At 44.0% G+C, this 19,759-nt stretch overlaps 2 protein-coding genes and 1 long non-coding RNA gene across 6 annotated transcripts in view; 2 read left to right on the forward strand and 1 right to left on the reverse strand.

The window, feature by feature from the left end:
• BICRAL (BICRA like chromatin remodeling complex associated protein) overlaps positions 1-12,824 on the reverse strand; it is a 46,541-nt gene extending 33,717 nt beyond the window's left edge. The window contains exon 1 of one of the 4 annotated variants that reach the window (XM_072856826.1): positions 12,777-12,824. The gene's annotated coding sequence lies outside the window, so the exon portion shown is untranslated. Of the gene's footprint in view, positions 1-252; positions 420-1,252; positions 1,914-2,452; positions 2,725-12,776 lie in introns of those variants that run through there. The other 3 variants (XM_072856825.1, XM_072856828.1, XM_072856829.1) reach the window with 3 other exon arrangements.
• LOC140649516 (uncharacterized) lies at positions 2,705-6,032 on the forward strand. The gene is made up of 3 exons (XR_012041642.1): positions 2,705-2,826; positions 4,505-4,615; positions 5,844-6,032. It is a non-coding gene; the product is annotated as an uncharacterized lncRNA (long non-coding RNA).
• On the forward strand, positions 12,742-15,615 carry TBCC (tubulin folding cofactor C). Its single transcript, XM_072856833.1, has one exon. It carries the CDS (start codon positions 12,965-12,967, stop codon positions 14,021-14,023), a length of 1,059 nt encoding a protein of 352 aa, XP_072712934.1. The 5' UTR covers positions 12,742-12,964; the 3' UTR covers positions 14,024-15,615.
• Positions 15,616-19,759: the final 4,144 nt, after the last annotated feature.

A 19,759-nucleotide genomic window follows, 5' to 3' on the forward strand; every position in this document is an offset into this window, starting at 1 on the left:
TATTTCAGAGAGCTGAAAAAAAGCTCTGAAGCCATGTTTACAGGCTTTAAGCTGGGAGCACAGGCCGCTCCGAACCGAGCCAGCCTAGTAGCTGACAGGACCATGACCCAGACTACTCCAGAGATGGGGGAAGCCTGAGAAGGCAACGATTCAGAGCGACAACTCTGACGGGGTCCTCCCGAAAAGACCCATGCCCAAAACCACCCACCCTTTTTGCTCCCCTGCACACACACAGAGTCAAGAATCCTTCACCTCTCTCCCCAAAGCACACGCAGAAGAAACCCCTTACAGCAATTTCTTAAAGAAAGAAAGAGCACGGGGGAAAAAAGGCAAGCAGCTTCTGAGATTTCGGGGAGAGGATCTCAAGGCCCGAGAGAGTAACGCTTCCGAGACAGAAAGAGAAACGGCCCGAGCGGGGCGCGACGGCAACGCCCCACACGGCGCGGCGACAGCAAAAAGGACCTTAAAATGGCGCCCGTGGGGGAGGAGAGTCAGAGTGAAACTGCGCAACAAACGCTGGCAGGAAGCCAGACAGCGCCATCTTCCCCGCTCTCTCCCACTCCCACTCGCACCGAGAGCTGCACCGCAAACGCCCGCCGCCGCGCCCGGGCAGGGCCGGAGCCACCTCCGGAGGACCTCTCTCCCCGTCTCCTTCAAGTCCTGTCTCATCCCGTGCTGCCGAGCCCCGAGGAGGAGAGGAGCGGGGTGCGGGGAGCAGAGAATCGGGGAAAAGCAAAGGCCTCCGCACCGCTTTCCTTCCCCCAGTGATTATTTAGGAACAATTCTAAGTAAATATAAACGTGCCCTCTATACGTCGTTCGATTTTTCCCGGGTTTTAACATTATACTCTGCTTGCTGCCATAGCCTGTAGGTGAATTTTGCAATTGGTAGCAAAAACAAATTATAACTTAAGTACTGAAGCCCCCCCCCCCCCCCCGTAACCCAATAAATGTGAACTGTGAGGATTTCAGAAAATCCCCTCCGCAGCCAGCTACCGTTTTAAGCCACAAGCAAAAACTATTCATAAAACATTGTTTCTTTTACGGAAAATAATCCCAGCAGCACAAAGGATCAGACAGATTCACATCCACTCCACAGCAAAGCCAAAAGGGTTACTCCAGAAAGAGACCGTTTATTGTTATGTTTTAAACAGAGGCGTTACAGTTAAATATTCTCTCTCCAAAAGGAAGAAAAAACACAGCGGCAAATTTGGTCCCGAAAAGGAGAGAAAAGCCCATTAGCCCAAACCTACCGCCCGAGCATTTCGCGCACCCACAAAAAGCAGCACCGTTTCCATTCCTCGGTTAAAAGCAGGAGGCACGGAGCGATTCAGAGGAAATTGCAAATAAAGACCCAAACAAATCAAATCAAATCTAGTGGCGACACCGAAAACGAGGAAACGAGTGAAAAATAAATCCCCAGAAGGCACAAATCTGAGACACAAGCTCAAAGAAATGACAAGATGAGGGTGGTGGCGAGTGCACGGGGGAGAGGAAAAAATCAAGCCAGGAGTGAAAAAGGAAAAAAGAAAAGAAAAATCCTTCCCAGCTGCACAGCCAGGAGAGAGACGAAGTGTCTCCATTTTCCCGGCGAGGAGGAAGAAAGAGTGTTTCACAGACCACAGAGCTTTAGAGAAAAGCAAAGAAACGAGGGGGGAAAAAAAAGAGGGAGGAGATTTGAAAAGATTATTTTTCTTTCTCCCTCACACACTCTCTCTATCCCCCTCTCTCCCTCTCACTCTCTCTCTCACACTCACACATACACACACACACACACACTCTCTCCCTCCTCTCCTCTTTCCATCCCTCTCGATGGCCATCAAGGGGGCGGAAAATAAAAAAAAAAAAAAAAGACAACAACAACAACTAATTTTAAACCGGCTCAATCAATGAGTCATTAAAAGAGATTTTTCTTCCCTCCTCTCCTGAATTTGCATGGCATCAGCAAGAAAAAAAAACCCACCCCAAACCTCTCCCCTCTCTGCAGCTATCAGCCTGGACCTGAAACCTTATCTCTCCCTTCTACCCCCCCCCGCCTTTATTTTAAGAAACAACTTTTTTTTTAAGTGCCCTCAGCAGCCACCACCACCAGCCTCGCGGAAAAAAAAAAAATACAGTTCATTTCCATGTGAATCCACATCTGCCCAAACAACAGCCACCCACAAAATATCCCTCTTCTTCCTCCTCGTCTCCCCTCTCGCTCGCTCTCTCTCTAGATATATATTTATATACATAGCCCCAGAGCCAATAGCTCTCTGGGCTGAAACCTAATATCCTGGTTTTGGCAACTCCTGGTTGTTAATTTGCTCCTCTTTCTTTTCTGTCTGTCTGGAGATAGATTTCCCCCCTCTCTTTTCCCTCCCCGAAGGAAGGGAGGAAGGAGGTTGTGTGTTTTTTTTTTTTTCCTTGAAATTTTTATCACAAAATTATAATACACTCAAAGGGAAACTCACCGTCATGAAAAAGCAGTGCCTTGTCAACGGGGTTTCTTCGCCATCACATCAGGGGCTGGCAGTGTAAGAGAGAGAGAGGGAGAGCGAGAGAGCGAGGGAGGGAGGGGGAGAGAGCGAGCGAGCGAGAGAGGGGGAAAGAGAAAGAGAGCGAGCGGAGCGCACGGCACCGCACGGCGCGGCGCAGCGCTGCACGGCTCCGCACGCCGCCGCGCCGCACCGCACCGCACCGCACCGCCGGGGCCCGGCCCGGCCCGGCCCGGCCGCGCAGCTCCGCCGGCAGACAATGCCGCAGACCGGCGGCCGGGCACACGCACCGCCGCCCTGACATGATGAGTCCCCAGCTCCGACGCGCTCCTCGCCTCGCGTTTTGTTCAGTCAGTCCCTTTAAAAAGTTTAGCTGCCCCCCCTTTTTCTTTCTTTCTTTCTTTCTTTTTTGAGAAAGCCGTAGGTCTGGCAATCTGTACGTGTCTGAGCTGGTTACTTTCGGTTAAAAGTTGGGGGGTGTGTTGGGTCACAGAAAAGTAAAAAAAAAAAACCAAACAGGTTCCCCCCCCCCCCCCCCCCCCGCTACAAAGAACATGAATTTTAACGACTTGGTCGATTTCGTTCATATTGAAGCTGTAACCCACTACACGCTCGGGGTGGGTGGGGGGTCCCCAGAAAAATACATGCAAGGTCACCTTGAACGAGATAAGATTTGATCCTCTTACAAGTGGCAATATTTTGAATATTTTTAGATACCTTCTTACCACCCTCAGTGGAAACAAATGACATGAATTTCAGCTGCTTAAAAAAAGTTTTGGGTAACCTAAAAATGCTAATTTGGAGTCAAAGCTTAGAGCACTGAGAGTTCATTGATACAATTCTACACTTTATTTCAGCTAAACGCATTAATATAATAATTTTGTTCAAAGCTTTTGGGTTATACAAAACTAATTCAACTTAAAATACTTTATTCATTTAAAATATCATTAAAAATTCTTTATTCAGATGATTCAGAGAAGCCTAGTTTATTTAAAGCAAAAACATTTTGATTGAAAACAGAGTTAGATTCTTAGCATGTAGAGATACGTATGGTAATGCTTTTAAAACAAGAAATCTCTTCAAAGACCCTTTTCCTGCTAGTAATCGCAATTCCCAAGGACTGGCACACAGCAACCTTTTCTATTTTTTTCCTAAGAAAAAGTAACTTTGTTAAAACTCCTTAGAGACAAGGATTTGAAGACTTCATTTAGTAGTGCATTCTTCTTTATTAGCTTTACAGCTGAAAAAACACGTTTTTAGTTTTTAAGTACAATGACATGAAAACAGTTATGGGCAGTGTACTAAGTGGACCGTCTCCAAGAAGTTGGCCAGATTTTTTATGTTTAAAAAAAAGTCAGCACCTCAGCACTGTTTTCAATTAGAATCTGGTCATATTATTTTTTAAGTAATGAACGAATTCATATTATAATATGGGAAGCCAAGGTTAAGCCTCATTCCAAACCTTCGCCAAAGCCAAGACTCACTTGCAATTCTTGTTTACATGCATGTCCACAGCAGAAAATTTAGGTGAAGTTTCAAATCACTCCCTAAATGGAAAGGTCGGGCCCTAGCAAACAGGCCTTAGCAGGAGTCCCAACAGATCCTCCATGCAGTCCAGACATATTGAACACAAACAAGGCGCTGCCTAGTCCATCAGCCAATATATTAACTTCACTTTTCATAAATACGGTATGGGCCTGAAGAGCCAACAATATGGACGTAAACACCACGTGTCACAGAGCTCAGCGTCCTAATTGCTCTTATAGCCTATACTCCTGACACCAGCATTAGAAAATCGAAAAGGCCACACTTCAAGGTCCCCAACTTCAGCAAATGCTTCAAGGGGCCAAAACCCTGCCCTGAATTACAGCCTACTCAGCATCACTGGCTTTAGAGAATGTTGCTGAAGTAAGAACTTGTGAGCTGGAGGGACACCACAAGCGTGCTTTTGATTTGGTTAACAGGAAGGAACTTTGCTTCAGAGGTTACGAGGCAGAATATCTGATCAGTATATTATTATTCTCCCAGTCCTACAGAAACCACAAATGGGAAGTAGGCAATACAAAGACGGAATAGGAGGAAGGCGAACAAACAACCTCGAACAGATTCCCTTATCATAAGAAACACAAGGAAGCCTACGTAAGTTGTCCACGATTGTACCATAATTTACACTTACTTTCCCTGAAGGATGTTTCAAAGCATCGTTGGCAATAACCTTGCTAAGCAGAGACAGTACAAAAAGGGAAGGAGAGCTAGCATCTATAGAGCGAAGCACACTGAAGCGACTAGATTTCTCCAGACCTACACAAGTCAGTGTGTTTAGGAATGTTTAAACCAATTTAATGGCAATATTTAAACCCTTTACGTTGCCACTGAGTGGACAAAACCAAACCAGAACACACTGTACCCTCTGCAGAAGTAAATTTGCATATATTTCTACAGTTGCTACATCTGTTCAGAAACAAAATTGGCTCAGGTAGAAATGGTTACTAAAAAAAAAAATCAAGAGTTGAATGTGACTTTATAGGTCAGATTGAAGTACGCACTTAAAGCAAAATTAATGTTACCTTTAATATTAAGAAGTTTGAATGCAGTCGTCAGCTGTAGTGTTATCACTTTCTGGTGTACTACAGAATTTTCCAGAACATGTTTCTAAATAAATACTGCTTTTTGCCGTGAGGTACTCATGCTTTTTTAAGAGGATCACGTGATGTTTCTGAACTGAGTATCACTGCCCCAGGAGGTTTCCCCTCTTCTCACTGCCTTACTGCATTAACACAAGAGACCCTAATATGTCAAAATTCTTCTACCCCAAGGTCACCTGCCCAGAGCTGTCGTCCTCAGTCAGAGTCCTATTCTCCAAATTATGTACAATGCACATTGAGTTGCTGTCTCTCCTTAGCTTCCTCGTTCACGTTCATCATTTTCTCATTCATTTTCCTGTAGCAGCTTCACAAGGTGTAAGGGGAAATAAGCATGAGAAGAAAGGCAAGACCAGTGTCAAAAAGGAACAGGAGAAATCTTTAGAAGACAGACGTTGGCGTAATAATTCTTAAGTGCAGCTACCAGGAACATCATGTGCACCCATCACACAACATACTACTTGGCTATATTTTGACATCAGCTGTCAAACTGTGACCATGCTATTTAACAACTACCACTCTCATAGGTGTGCAAAGACACCAAATGACATTTGGAGTGAGCTGAGATACATAGCCCTGAAATGACAGATTGTGCAGAAGCGAAAACTAGGCTTAGATAATGAGAGGGAGAAAATAAGGGGGTACAAAACACCCTCCCCGTTCATTCTGTCCCCAGTTTTCTCCTAGATCAAGTAATTTCATTATTATTCTGCTCATTTTTCCAGGTCTGCATCACAAGATCAAGCAGCAGCAGATTCCTAAGAAAGAATTCAAGGACTAAGCTATTTGCATTAAAGGAATGAATTCCACAGTCATCCCAAGATTCTTGCGTGAATAGTTGTTTTGTAACCTCAACTCACTGCATCCTCCCTGTGGTATACTGGATGGAAAAGAATGCCATTTACTCCGCTGCAGCCTTGCTTCCTCAGACTGAGTGCTTCAGCTCTATTGATGGCACTTCTTCCTCCTATGCTTCATTCTGTCTCCATCCCTTAACATGTTTCTTGTGTCAGCTCATCACCAGACACACCATTTATCCAACTACATACTGCTTTATTAATTACTAATTTAGATAAGAATAAATAACTCTAAGCTCGAAGGCACAGAAACAAATAGGTCATCATTAAAAGGTACAAGCAATAGAAAGGTAGAGGTTGCAACACTTGAAAAGTAGGGCACTCAAATACAGTGGCATGGAGGGAGACAAGGACTTTAACTTGGAATATAAATGCAACATACCACGTGAAAAATTGTTAGATATCCATATCAACCACCAAATTTTGAATAGTTGCCACCATACTCTGATGACCCACCAGTAAAAATTTCCTAAACATCACAAATTTCAGCTTGATGCCATGCCTTACTTTTACACAAAACTACTTACAAAACCAGGGTCATAGCTGCATGATGTAACTTATAAAGCTGTATGACTCCAGTATCAATCATCATACCAAACACAGGACTATCTAACCAATACGTATCTTAAGGGGGGATTGGTTAGGATGTAGGTAGTAAGAGGAGGTAATGAAGAGTGAACCTCAGAACAAGAGATTTACACCAATACCAGAAGACAGACAGGTTTCTATGACTGGAGATTGTGTGAAGGTCAACAGGGCTGTTCTGTGATGAATCCAAAGAACAGATTTTGGACAACTCTGGTTCTCGGAGATGTGGATCTGATGTATGGAAGACAATCAAGTAAAACCAGACAAAATGTGGTGACTGGACCTCCCATTGAAACAAACAACAATGCAAAATTATTACTGGAACAGATCAAGAATAACTATCATGCTCTAGGTTGTTTAAATAGAGTCTCATATTCTTCAGCTTAGAGTACCTTAAAAAGGAGAATTACGTTTGAAAGATTAATAGCTCTCACTTCCAATTTAGAATAATCTTAAGATATTCAGACACTGAAATGTAGTGGAAAAAAACACCTCTGGAGACAGAACTTTACTACGATATCTGGAGAAATAATCTCCAACAACTAACACCGCCAAAATTTATAGAAGAAATTTAAACTAAAAATGATGGCAGAAATTGGGAGAAGCTTCTATTATATTAATAGTTCATTTGGTTAGCATAGATGAATGGAGAAAAAAATCAGGTAAGTAAGGATACAGAAATACATAAGAGTATGTTAATGAATAGATGGACACAAGTTTTTTTTTTTAAAAGTAGTAGTAATTAAAAACAGCAGCCAGGCAATGAAGCTAACAAAAGGACCATTCCTAATACAACTGAGGTGCTGTGGATGGTTAAAAAAAAAAAAAAATCAAACAAATATTAGTAGAAGGAACCTAAGCAAAAAATGGAGGCCTAATACATGAAACAAGGCGTTACAGGGATAACAGAAACACAGTTTCTGTGTTTCACAGTAAGTTATACCAAAAGCATTAATGTTCAGGAAAGAAACATGAACATGCTAAGCTATACTTGGATAAGGACAAGACAAAATGGAGGAACAGAAGGGACATTATGAATTAAACACTGTCTAAGTCACAACTTTTGAGAAAGAATTATTTTACTTGGGTATTTCTGGGACCCTACTAGAAATCAACTGGCTAAGATTTGCATATGAATAAAGATTGCTGTAAGATAAGTCTTAATATTATCACTAGAAAGTGTATCAATATGAATGGAATTTATTCTCTCAGATTTAGACTGAAGAACAAATGCTAATAATAGGAGGAGGCAGTCCTCCTTCAAAATGATAGCTGTCAGATTTTTTCATAAGATGAATAAAAGGCAAAAATAATACAAGTTTAGTTTTGTTAACTAATGGATATACTACAGGACAGCTAACAGAAAATCAGTAAACTTGGATACAATGACTTCAAGTTAATTTTATTTAAATTATTCAGAAAAATAAATGGAATATGTTGCATTTAAGATTCACAATTCCAAAATGGAAAACTTTGATATACTATTGAACCTAGGTGGTCCATTGAACTGGCTAGTCCAACAACCATAGTTTTCTGAAATGCCTTAAAATAAAAAAAAAAAAATAGTAAAAGCATCTGAAGTTTAAAGTAAGGCACTGAAAAAAATCTCTTAGGAACTCCAGAACTACTAGAATAATTACCTCAAAGGGAGAGTGCAGAAGACAGCATCTGTAGCTTACATACTTGGTCTTTGGAATTTAACTAATTTAGCAAGTTAGGATTCTAAATACCAGTTAGCAGCTAGCTCTGGACCATTCCTAAGTGCTCTTCTGCTCTTGAGCTTTTGTGTTTAGCATATTTGGGCTTTGCTTTGTTAATCTTGAAGTGCCTCTTGTCATAAAATTTTATGCTTTGAAGTCTGTCCCTGGTTTTAGAGAATAACTCATTTTCGTAGAAATTAATTTGTTTCTCCACCTTTGGCATCGGGAATACCAGGTTCTCAGGAGGGACCAGCTCAGACTCGTTTCAAAACAAGTGCACCTTGACTGGTCAGAATATAATTAGTATTTTAAGCATTCCCAAGGATTACATTTCAAAGCTTTTGCATTACTCACAGCAATTAAGATGCACCAAGTAAGTTTTATAGTTTCAGCTCTAACTCTCTAATTAGTGATTTAAAAAAACACACATATTTTACATTGTCTTGCCTTTCCATATGGCCAAATATATAAAGCACATTTTAGTCCAAACAAAGGCTTTTTTAAAAACAATCAGTATGCCAAACATAATGTTAAAGGGATTTGTTATTTTCTTCCAAGAGAAGAACACCGAGATACAGTGGCTCGACAGTCACTTTTACTGAAGCCCCATTCCACCGTGAAAACTGTACAGTCTACAGTATCTTAAATGAATCATAATATAGCTTACATCTTTAATGCCTGAGCACAGTGCCAGAGGAGTTCAAAGAGCCCTTACTAAAGCCAGCAGTTGAATACGATGGTTGCACAAGCCACTGAAGTACCTACTTTGTAGCCAGAAGTAATTACATTCATCTGCTAATCTCTTCTGGAGAAACTCAGTCTAACAGGCAGAGATCACATCTATCAGATAAGAGCTCCATGCAAGACACAGGGGCTGCTGCTTTTCTTGAAAACACAGTTAAAAGACAAACTAGTATTTTTTGTGTGTGACGGTGCAACATACATGCATTACACCCTTTGGAATAAAAAATGTCAGTGTTGGGAATACATACCAATGATAAGGAGTAACTGTATTTACTTACTTCCTTTGCTTGAGAGAGTGCAAATCTACATCTCGAGATCACGCCACAACTATGGGGTTCTTGACTTTCAGAAGCTCAGGAACCTCAGGTTTAAGAGTCCATTATTATGAGGCCAGACATGCAGTTGCCTCTGTGGATCTCGCTTGTACTCCCCACTCTTCTTAAAATAATGATGGAATGAGACAGGATCTTGAACCTTCACCCGAACTACGCAACACATCTCACTTCAAAAGGCTACAAGTTAATGCTGTTGAGCTAGTTTAAATCAGTACAAAATATTTCAGGTAGATAGCATTCAAGAGCGATAACCATGGGATACATGGTTAAAACCTTCCAGATTTAAACCTGGAAGCATGCGTAATGGAGCTTTGGAGCGCTAGATCACATTTTTCACAGCGCTAGATCCAAGTAAGCAAGTGCAACCTGCAACTTCACATAAAACAAATGACATTGTACAGTCCAAGCAACAGCAAAAGGTCTTACTGAAATGATTACTGTCTACTTTCAAACCAGAAAGGAACTAAAGCACATCGGGGGGGGAAGCAGGAAAAAATTGTAACACGGACAGAACTATGTGCCTTACTTTTACCTAATATGCTCAAACAGCTAAACTGCTTGTTGCAGCTTACTAAAATGAGTCCAAGCCTGAGCTAGAAGGCTTACATTTTATTCAGGTGGTTACTGTTTGGGAAATTGTAAATCTTCTGTTCTCTATGGCTTATAATGGAGCACACTAAGCAGCCTTAAAACATAAAAGTTGCTGCCAGCAAAGTCAGGAAGAAAATTGTCAGTCTTTGTATTACCACAAAAAAAATACATATATACCAATATCAATTATACCAAAACCTCAAATTGTAAGTGTGGAAAGTAAATTTGGAACATCAAGATGAGATGGTTGGAAGAATTTTACTGCTCCCTTTTTAATTCTTCATTATGGTCATATACTTCATCTTCTTGTATCTGGGGTTATTTTGCTTCTAACCCAAAAATAATTTGTGAGCATTAGCAAGGTGAAAAGATTCCAGCCTCTCCCAGAAGCTCCTATTCACAAGTGTATTTGGTCCTCATTAATTTAGACCCCCAATTGCCTCTAGAAAAAACAATTTAGAATACCTAGCTTTCTAAATGCCCAAATGTAATAAAAAGTAATCATTACACTGCAGCATACAATACTTAACATTTATTTTGAGCTGTGTACACTAGTGTGTTCTTGTAATCTTTTCCTATATAAAGTTGTTTTACCCACTGCAGTTCATCTACCAGGTCACATCTGTGTAACACTACCAAAGCCATACTGCAGTAACATTTGTGCATACTGAAAAACAGCAAAAGCCTTTTTCTGTCAATATGTATAGGATAATCACTTACATCACTGTTACCATCTGTATGACCTACACTCGTGGGAGCATAAGGCAAAAAAGCCTGCTATATAAAATGAAACTTAACACATCTTTCTAATGAAACAAGATGGAAATAAGTGGGGTTTTTTCCTTACAGTGAATTAATTGCACCATATTCCTGCCTAATGTAACATTACTACAATTACTGCAGAGGTGGATTTGACTATTTATTAGCAAAAATGCCTAAGACTTACTAAATGCATCATTTAAACACATTGGTAGGGAAAAAAATTGAGTGAGAATATTTCAAGATATCCTTCCTTTTTCATGATTGAGCATTCTGCCTTTCTACAAGGTAAGAGGTTTTAATTTTTAAGACTCAAAATCTGATTTTTCAGAAACTAAATTCTGGACACATTAACATCGCAGTGTTGTGACAGTTAATAGCGGTAATGCATTAACCATGACGTTACCCATCCTGCTGCCCCCCATCCAACCTGCTCCAAAGTACTACTGTTATACAACAATCCCTTGAAATCCCTTGATTTTATATTGTTAACAATGATAAGGATAGAATATTCTCTATTTTAGTGCAAGTCCTTTATGTATTACAAGGATGAAAGGCATTTCACTGCCTTTCTTCTGTCATCCTAACTGGGCTGACATTATTACATATAAGGTTCAGGTACTCCCTACCCTCTAACGATATTATATCATGTCCAACACAGAAATTAAACCGTTATTTTTCAGGAAACAGAAAACAATGGCTACTTCCTAAGGCTAAGGCTACTTTCAAATGCATAAGTAGCATAACAATCTATACTTCCAAACAGGAACATTACACAAAAAACTCATGCTATCACCAAATAGAGGACAGTAAATTCAGAATATCTACTTTGGGTTTACCACCTTTTTGTTTCAATGGATAGTTTTAGGTCCTATCCATTAAGGTACTTACCAATTAAGTACCTACCTACCAATAGGTAACTTTGAAATGCCAAGGGAAGGGAAATGATATTTGTAGAACTGGACAGGAGTTAAATTTATTTTCCTATGTTTCTAAGAGTGCTTTGTGTTAACTTTCTTTGCAAGAATTAACGTTCCATGAAATAGAAGAGCAGTTCTCAAGAGAATACATCAGAATGATGGTCACTTTTCTACTTTGTAACCAGGTGTACTTCGTTTCTGGTTCCTGCTGCAAGTTTACTTAAAACACATCTCCCAGTTATAAAACTTAAAAACACATAAAGAGAGTCTTCCTTGCCATGTTTCTATATAGGCCTCTGTGGATTTCTCATACAGACCTCCTTCTAGGGCATAGTAATCCACAGGCACTGCTCTCACGTTTTCCCTCAGGAACTGAACTCTCTTCTGGAACAAAACACTCAAGAAATCAAAAAGGCGGCTAAGAAAAAAACCCAGTCATTTTGTCAGCACCTTTGCAGTTACCTGCAAGTATTAACGGCCTTTTTCGTAACTACTTCACTGCAGAAGAGAAAACTGTAGGGAAGGTTTATTAAAACACTGCATTTACGGAGCCTCCTGAAGACATCGGCCCCGTGAGGCAGCCAGCCGACCCCCGGCCGTGGCTCCGCGCCTACCTGGGCGCGGGGAACGCCACCAACCAGGCACCACACACCGCTGCACGGTAGCCTAACGCCTACCAGAAATCCACGACCAGCCCAGACAAGACCCGAGCGGCCAGCGCGGCCTGACTTTATTTTTAACGGCAGGTGGAAAGCTGCTGCTGCTGCTGCCGCCGCCGCCGCCTGCGGCAGGCAGCGCGGCTGCGGCCCTCAGCCGTCCTCCCCGCCACGCCCCGGCCCCGCCGCCCTCCACCCGAGCCCCGCGGCGGGGAGAAGACGCCCCCGGCCCCGCCGCCCGCAGAAGGGCCGCGGGCGGGCGGATGCCGGCAGCCGGGGCCGCCCCCCCGCCGAGGGCCGCCGGCCCAAGGGCCGCCGCGCTCGCCGTGGCAGGCGCGGCCTGGGAGGGGGGAGGGGAAGGCGAAGGGGGGGGAAGAAGCGGGCACTTGCGCGCGCGCGCGCAGGGGGCAGGGTGGGGGAGGGCAGGGGGTTATTTATAGCCCGGCTGCTAATTTGGGAAGCGGGATAACGCGCCCCGCGGAGCGCGGCACCTGCCGCCAGGACTCACCCCATCCCGCAGAGAGGCGCCGGCCCCTTTAAAACCACAGGAGACCCCTCCCTCCGGCCCTCCTCCCCTCCCTCTCGCCTCCCGCCGGGAGGCCCCCAGCCCGCCAATCGGCGGCGGCGGCGCAGCCGGGGCTGCCGGCAGCCAATCGGCGGGCCGCTTAGTGACCGGAGGGGAGGCGAGGAGGCAAGATGGAGGCGGCGGGAGAGGTGGCGGCGGCGGCGCCCGCCGAGGAGCTGCGGGCGCCGGCCGCCTTCGTGGCTCCCCTGCAGCCTGAGATGGCCGCCGCCGCCGTGGTGCTGCCGGAGCGGCTGCAGCGGCGGGAAGCGGAGCGGCAGCAGGGCGTGGAGCGGCAGCGGCAGAAGAAGGAGGCGCAGGTGGTGAAGGAGGAGCAGAGCGAGTTCTTCGTGGCCGCCTTCGCCCGGGAGCGAGAGGCCGTGGAGGCGCTCCTGGCCGCGGGGCCGCTGGAGGAGGCGGCCGCCCGCCTGCAAGGGCTGCAGAAGCTGCTGACCGAGAGCGTGCGGTTCCTGGCGCCCTACGAGGTGCGGCAGGGGCAGGAGGCCGTGGCGCGGCTCCAGGGGGACCTGGCGGCCCGGCGCCAGGAGCTGCAGCCCAAGAAGAAATTCGCCTTCCGGGCCCGCAAGAAAGAAGCGGCTCCGGGCAGCGAGCCGCGCCCCGCGGAGCCCGCCCGGCCTGCGGCCGCCGCGCCGGCCCCCGGCTGCGGCCCCGCCGAAGGGGAGGCGGGCGGGCCGCCGCTGTGCGGGTTCAGCGGCGCCGAGAACGAGGAGCTGGAGCTCGGCCCCGCGGAGCTGCTGCAGCGGGACGTGGTGCTCTCCGAGCTGCGCGGCTGCCGGGTGCTGCTCCGCGGCAACGCCAACACCCTGCGGATGCGGGACTGCCAGGGCTGCACCGTGCTCTGCGGGCCCGTGTCCACCTCCGCGCTGGTGGATGGCTGCAGCGATTGTCTCCTGGTGCTGGCCTGCCAGCAGCTCCGCACCCATCGCACCCGCGACAGTCAGTTCTACGTGCACGTCACCAGCCGGGCCGTAATCGAGGACTGCACTAAGGTCTCCTTCGCTCCCTACGCCTGGAGCTACGCTGGTATCGAGAGAGATTTCGAGTCTTCTGGGCTAGACAGAAACAGAAACAACTGGAACCTGGTGGATGACTTTGACTGGCTGGCGACTGACAAGCCTTCGCCCAACTGGAGCCTGATCCCCGAGCAGGAAAGAATCAGCTGCTGGGACTGACTGCAGAGGCAGCGCGGTGCTGAGCAAGAAATCCTGGTGTAAACGCATTGATTTGTAACCTGTGGGACTTCATCCCCGATATGCCATTAAATGATTCCATTTGGTATTTAAATTGTGAATTACGATGTATGACTGGATTTTTTAATTGAAGAATGCAGTCAAATGTAGTTCACTGTTCATATACAAGTTGCTGCTATAATCTTTATGTATCACTGTGGAATTTGCCAGCTACTGCAAAACTCGTTGCTGAGTTTTTCTCATTAAGGTGGGGGCAAGGGGCACCAATACACAAACAACAGCGAGCCTCTGTCAGAGCTGTTGCGCTGCTTTCACTCACCCAGGCAGAATCTGAATTAGCTGCAAGTAGTACAAGCTGTACAGGAATGGAATGATCAAAAACCCAGTTTTTCGTATTTTTGTGGTTCTCAAATTGCAGATGACAGTATGCTATCTTAAGGGGATTACAGGAGAGGACTTTTGTGAGGTAATGGGGAACAATGAAATCTGTAAGTTGTCTTTATTTAGGCTTTTATTTTGAGTGAGATTAAGTCTAAAGGAAAAAAGCCTAATGAACATTTAATGCTATCTTAATACATTAATGATTGCTTGAAATTAACAAACCTATAGAGGCTATATAAATACTAAACCTTCACAATCTGAAAATGTGAGAAAATGCTCCTTCTGTAAACAGTTTTAACTTGAATAAAATTAGTACTTTGAGTGTACTTTTGGGGGCATACAATAAGTGCTGATTAACATCACAGAAGCTAGGTAAACTCCTCTACTGCAGTCTGAAACTTCAGGGGAGAGATATTCAGGTATGTCCTACTAGTTGTTTCATCTGTCTACCAGATACTAGGCTTTGTGGTGCTGTGATCTTCATTTACAGCACCCTGCTACTGCAGAAGTGCAGTGTTGACAGGGGGAGTTGGTAAAATGGGAAGATGAAGTGCTGTATTCCAGTTCCAAAATTGCATGTTATCTTGCATAAAGTACACAGTAACTTAAGTCCCATTTCTTCACTCCTGCTAAATAAAAAAAAAGTAGCAATGTTATGGAATACAGTGTTTTTACAATGCCCTGTTAGTGGTGGTGAAGTGACCACTATCCATACATAAAGCATAGTAGTTCTAGGTTTCCAAAACCACTCCTTAACTTGCGATGTTTTACAAGAAATCATTGTTTACCTTGGCTAACAATCACTTTAGAGTTGTATTTTAAAACTGCAAAATATTTATGCTGCCCTACCATCATATATGTGCCTCTAACAGAAAATTGGTACTAGCTGAACCGTCCAAAACTGCATCATTGCTGTGAGAAGCACTTGAAACTTCACTTGAGTGAAGACTAGTTTTGAGCACAGAAACTTTTTATCTACATTGTTTTCAGCATATTTAATTTAAATGTGGAGAAAAAAAGGGAATTTTTATATATTCTTCACAACTTTGTTTTGTTTACTTCTGTTAATGTATACTTTTTGACTGAATTGGATTTTGGATTTCAGATACATTTGTTTGGAATTGTTTCAGTTGTCCCTTTACTAATGATTCTTCTTTGCATTGACAGCATCATAAAATGATTTTTAAAAGATACCCTTAGTCTTGCTTTAATGTACGTAATTTTTAGTATCTCTTGTTAAAGGGATGTGATCAGATGAGACTCTCAAGTATCTTAATTTTAACACATCCATCTTAGTAGAGAACCTGATTTTGTAGTTAATCTTTCTCCCCCACATATGCTGGTAGTGACAACTCAGTCCCCTTAGCATCCTCTCGTCCTGGGATTGCAAACTGTTCAGCCTGTAAAAAAACCTACAGAAATGCCTTTGTTCTGCTAGCCAAAAGCTATAAACATTTAAGTTTACTTACTATGTGTATGGACACTGGCACATCTAGAAACAGAGATGCTACTGCTAGGCTTTAGCGGGTATGGGAGATGTACACACAGTTGCACATGTTTCCATGCACCTTTTTTAAATGTTAGTTTCCTAATGTAGAATCATTCTAGGAGAAATTCAAAACTATTTTGAAACAGAAGTATGTTATGTTAATAGTAATGTAATATATGAACACAAGTTATACACTAGAAAAGGTTTGCTAGCGTATTCATAGGCTCTATCAGTATAGAAATTGCAACTTTTTCAGGTCTGGAGGAAAGAGAAACACCTAAGCATTTCTATCTAATTAGTTATTTAAACAACACTATAATATTTTTTTATTAAAAATACATACAGAAAAGGAAGTCACAAGTAGTATAAGCACTAGCAGGCTGTCATCTGTGTGTCCCAGAAGAAACAATTCCTCCTGACAACACCAGTGCAGGCAGCTCATGTGTTACTCACCTGTGCTATAACCCCCAGCATTCCGCAAGCCCTTGTAGGTAGGAAAAAAGTAAAATGCCATATGAGTGAGAGAATATTAGCTGAGATCCCAAAAGTACAGTTATTCATTTGAGAATCCATTTCCAGCCCAATCTAGTGGAAAGCAATAATGCAGATGTACTGAGAATTATATACTCATTAAATTTTTACAAAAGTATTTAAAAGCATGGTAGGAATAAGTATGTGTATATATATATATATAAATGTTTTACAGGATAGTTATATGTATATGATCTGTATTTAAAATTTCTCTGCTATTTCTTAAACTAATTTCTTAGGATCTATTTTCTTAGATGGAAAAAAAATTCTTGTTGACACATACTCTAATGTTTTGGAAATAAGATGTTGGGGATACTTTGGCAGGTCTAGACTATAGAGTTGTCTAGATTATTTCATTGGAACTACTCACAGAGTAAATACTAAACACAGAAAGACTAAAAGTCTAGTCCACAGTATTTGTAACTTCATCATATTTCTTTACCTTTTGCCTCAACTGACAAGGCATCAGAAAAATTGCTTCCTGTCTGCAGGTGAGCCTTAAGCTGTTTGTTCAAGAGGTCAAAAACATCTCTTAAGTATGGAAGTGATGAAATAGGTTCACTGAGAGTGTCTGGTTTCAACAAGTGAGGAATTTTGTGCTATCTTGTCCGTAGATGACTGGATGACGGAGTGTCTCATACATCACACTGAAGCAAACCTCCATCAGAGAGAGTAAGGAGTGTCATGACGTCCTGAGCTGCTGGTGGCAAGTGGCCAGGCTCCCGAACTCCCCTTCTGAAGCTTGCGACTGAGAAATATTTAGAGGGAAGGTTGGGCAGAGTTTGTGTAGCAGCTGGTTTGAGGAGAAACACCAGGCTGTCTCTGTTCTCCTGGGTCAAGGAGACTTGGGATCCAGCCTGGTCAGAGCCGCTTTGTCTCTCTGCTAATCGCAGCTTGGAGAAAGGAGGACGGCACATGCTCAGTTTCTTCCCTCAGAGCGATAAGCAATGCTGACATGAAGAAAATGCCTGGCAGCCTCTTCTAGGCCAGGAGCCAGGATTGCTTTGTGTCTAACCTCCTATGGAGAGCTTGCAAACATCCCCTTCCCCGGAGACCCATGAGGGAAGAGGTACTTCGTACAGGAAGCTTGTGCAAGCTGAGCAAGGTTTCATGGCTGAGGGGGTAGCAGGTAACATCAGGCTCACAGTTGTGCTACAGGGCGGGCAGAAGCAGTTAGAACTGCTGTGGAAACAAGCTGGTTTCAAGCTACCTTGCCTAGTAGCAAGGTGGAGGACTAAAAACATGGTGCAAAGGAGAAAACTCTTCAAAGGAGCCCATTGAATGAGTATGTTCAGGGACAGTAATTCCCCAACCGGTTAAGAGCATCACCAGCACCTCTTTGCCTCCGTCTAGATTCACGTAACCTGCATAACGCAAGACTGAAGCAAACAAAGTCTCCTCAAGAACTCTAGCTCTGGTTTGCATCTCATTGCCACCAGAATAACCAAGGAACTTCTTTAAAAAACACATATCCTAAAGAAATTAATTCTGCTAGGCATCAGAAGGGGCTGAAAAGCAAATGCCTGCCAGGGACGTGGCTGTGAAGACATTATGAGGATAATATAGAAACATCAGCACCATAACTGGGTGCAAATTGGCCCTGAATAGAGGGATAACCAGCAGAAAGTTAATAAAAACAGTGCAGGGCATTGAGGTGCGGAACCATTTTCCACAGGGAGTCACAAGAGCAAACTCTTGGTTTAAACATTTTTGAAAGACAGCCTGGTTGGACGGCCTTCCTCCAGCTGACAGCCTTACCAAAATCTTTAAAGCCCGTGAGACATCCTTAGTTCGCCACAGCGCTGTTACTCAACTCTTTAAAGCTCATATGCATTTGTGAATGAAATAATAAAATAGTTCTATGCAACAATACACAACAATGAACCCATAGAAGAAACCTGAGACCATTCTTCAGCACCACACAGAGCTTTGAGTGTTAGCATTTGTGGAGGCTGTGCGAGGTAGCCCGGACCAAAGCTTGCCTCCAGAGAAGCAGCTGAGAGCTTTGCTGCTGCTTCCAGCGTGGCCACCACCTCACCTGGAGGTCCGTCCCAAGAGGGGCCGACCCCCTCGGTTCCCGCTGGAGTCCAGACATTTCCCTCTGTCTGCACCTGCTTCCCTGAGTACCAGGAACAAAAATGAAGTTATCTGCGTTCTCTCTTTATCCAGCCCTGCTTCATTTGAATAGATTCTAGTGTGGGCTCTAGTAAAATTGTTGTGTGGAAAAACAGGTAAGAAATGCATGCATAAGACAATTTCTTACACACTTTTATGCATATTTTTGATGGCTTGTTTGTTTGTTTGAAGTTTCTTCCTATTTAAGCAATAGCCATATGTAGACAAGGATCAATCTCAGTGGCTTTACCTGGAATTGCTTCAGGTGTTACAAACTACTTAGAAATTCTTTAGTGGAAGGAGTTTTTGTGAATACATAGAATCCTTCCCCCCTTACCCACTCTTCTGCTGTCTTTCCAAGTGGATTTCTGCCAGCATATAAGAGTGCGATCTGAGGGCACACTTGCTGGATTTGAGAACTGTATGCAGAGAAGTACATTTCTTTACCTCCTTTGTGCATCATCCTTTTGCTGCTCAGCTCTGCCCCCTTACCTCCTACTTTCCACCAGGCTCTCCCCACTTTGTGTGACTGCGTGTTGTGGTTTAACCCCAGCCAGCAACTAATCCCCACCCAGCCGCTCACTCGCTTCCCCCCCGTGGGATGGGGGAGAGAATCAGAAGAATAAAAGTGAGAAAACTCGTGGGTTGAGATAAAGACAGTTTAATAGGGAAAGCAAAAGCTGTGCGTGCAAGCAAAGCAAAACAAGGAATTCATTCGCTCCTTCCCACGGGCAGGCAGGTGTTCAGCCATCTCCAGGAAAGCAGGGCTCCATCACGCGTAACGGTTACTTGGGAAGACAAACGCCATCACTCCGAACGTCCCCCCCTTCCTTCTTCTTCCCCAGCTTTATGTGCTGAGCATGACGCCATACGGTATGGAATGTCCCTGTGGTCAGTTGGGGTCAGCTGTCCCGGCTGTGTCCCCTCCCAACTCCTTGTGCACCCCCAGCCTCCTCACTGGTGGGGTGGGGTGAGGAGCAGAAAAGGCCTTGACTCTGTGTAAGCACTGCTCAGCTATAACGATAACATCCCTGTGTTATCAACACTGTTTCCAGCACAAACACAAAACATGGGCCCATACTAGCTACTATGAATAAAATTAACTCTGTCCCAGCCAAAACCAGCACACTGTGGCCTTTTTTCTACGCAGCCTTTCTGTTACGGCCATCGGATCTGCACAAGAGAGCTCATAGCCTGTACTG

The sequence above is a fragment of the Ciconia boyciana genome, chromosome 3 (assembly GCF_034638445.1).
Source record: "Ciconia boyciana chromosome 3, ASM3463844v1, whole genome shotgun sequence".
NCBI lineage: Eukaryota > Metazoa > Chordata > Aves > Ciconiiformes > Ciconiidae > Ciconia > Ciconia boyciana.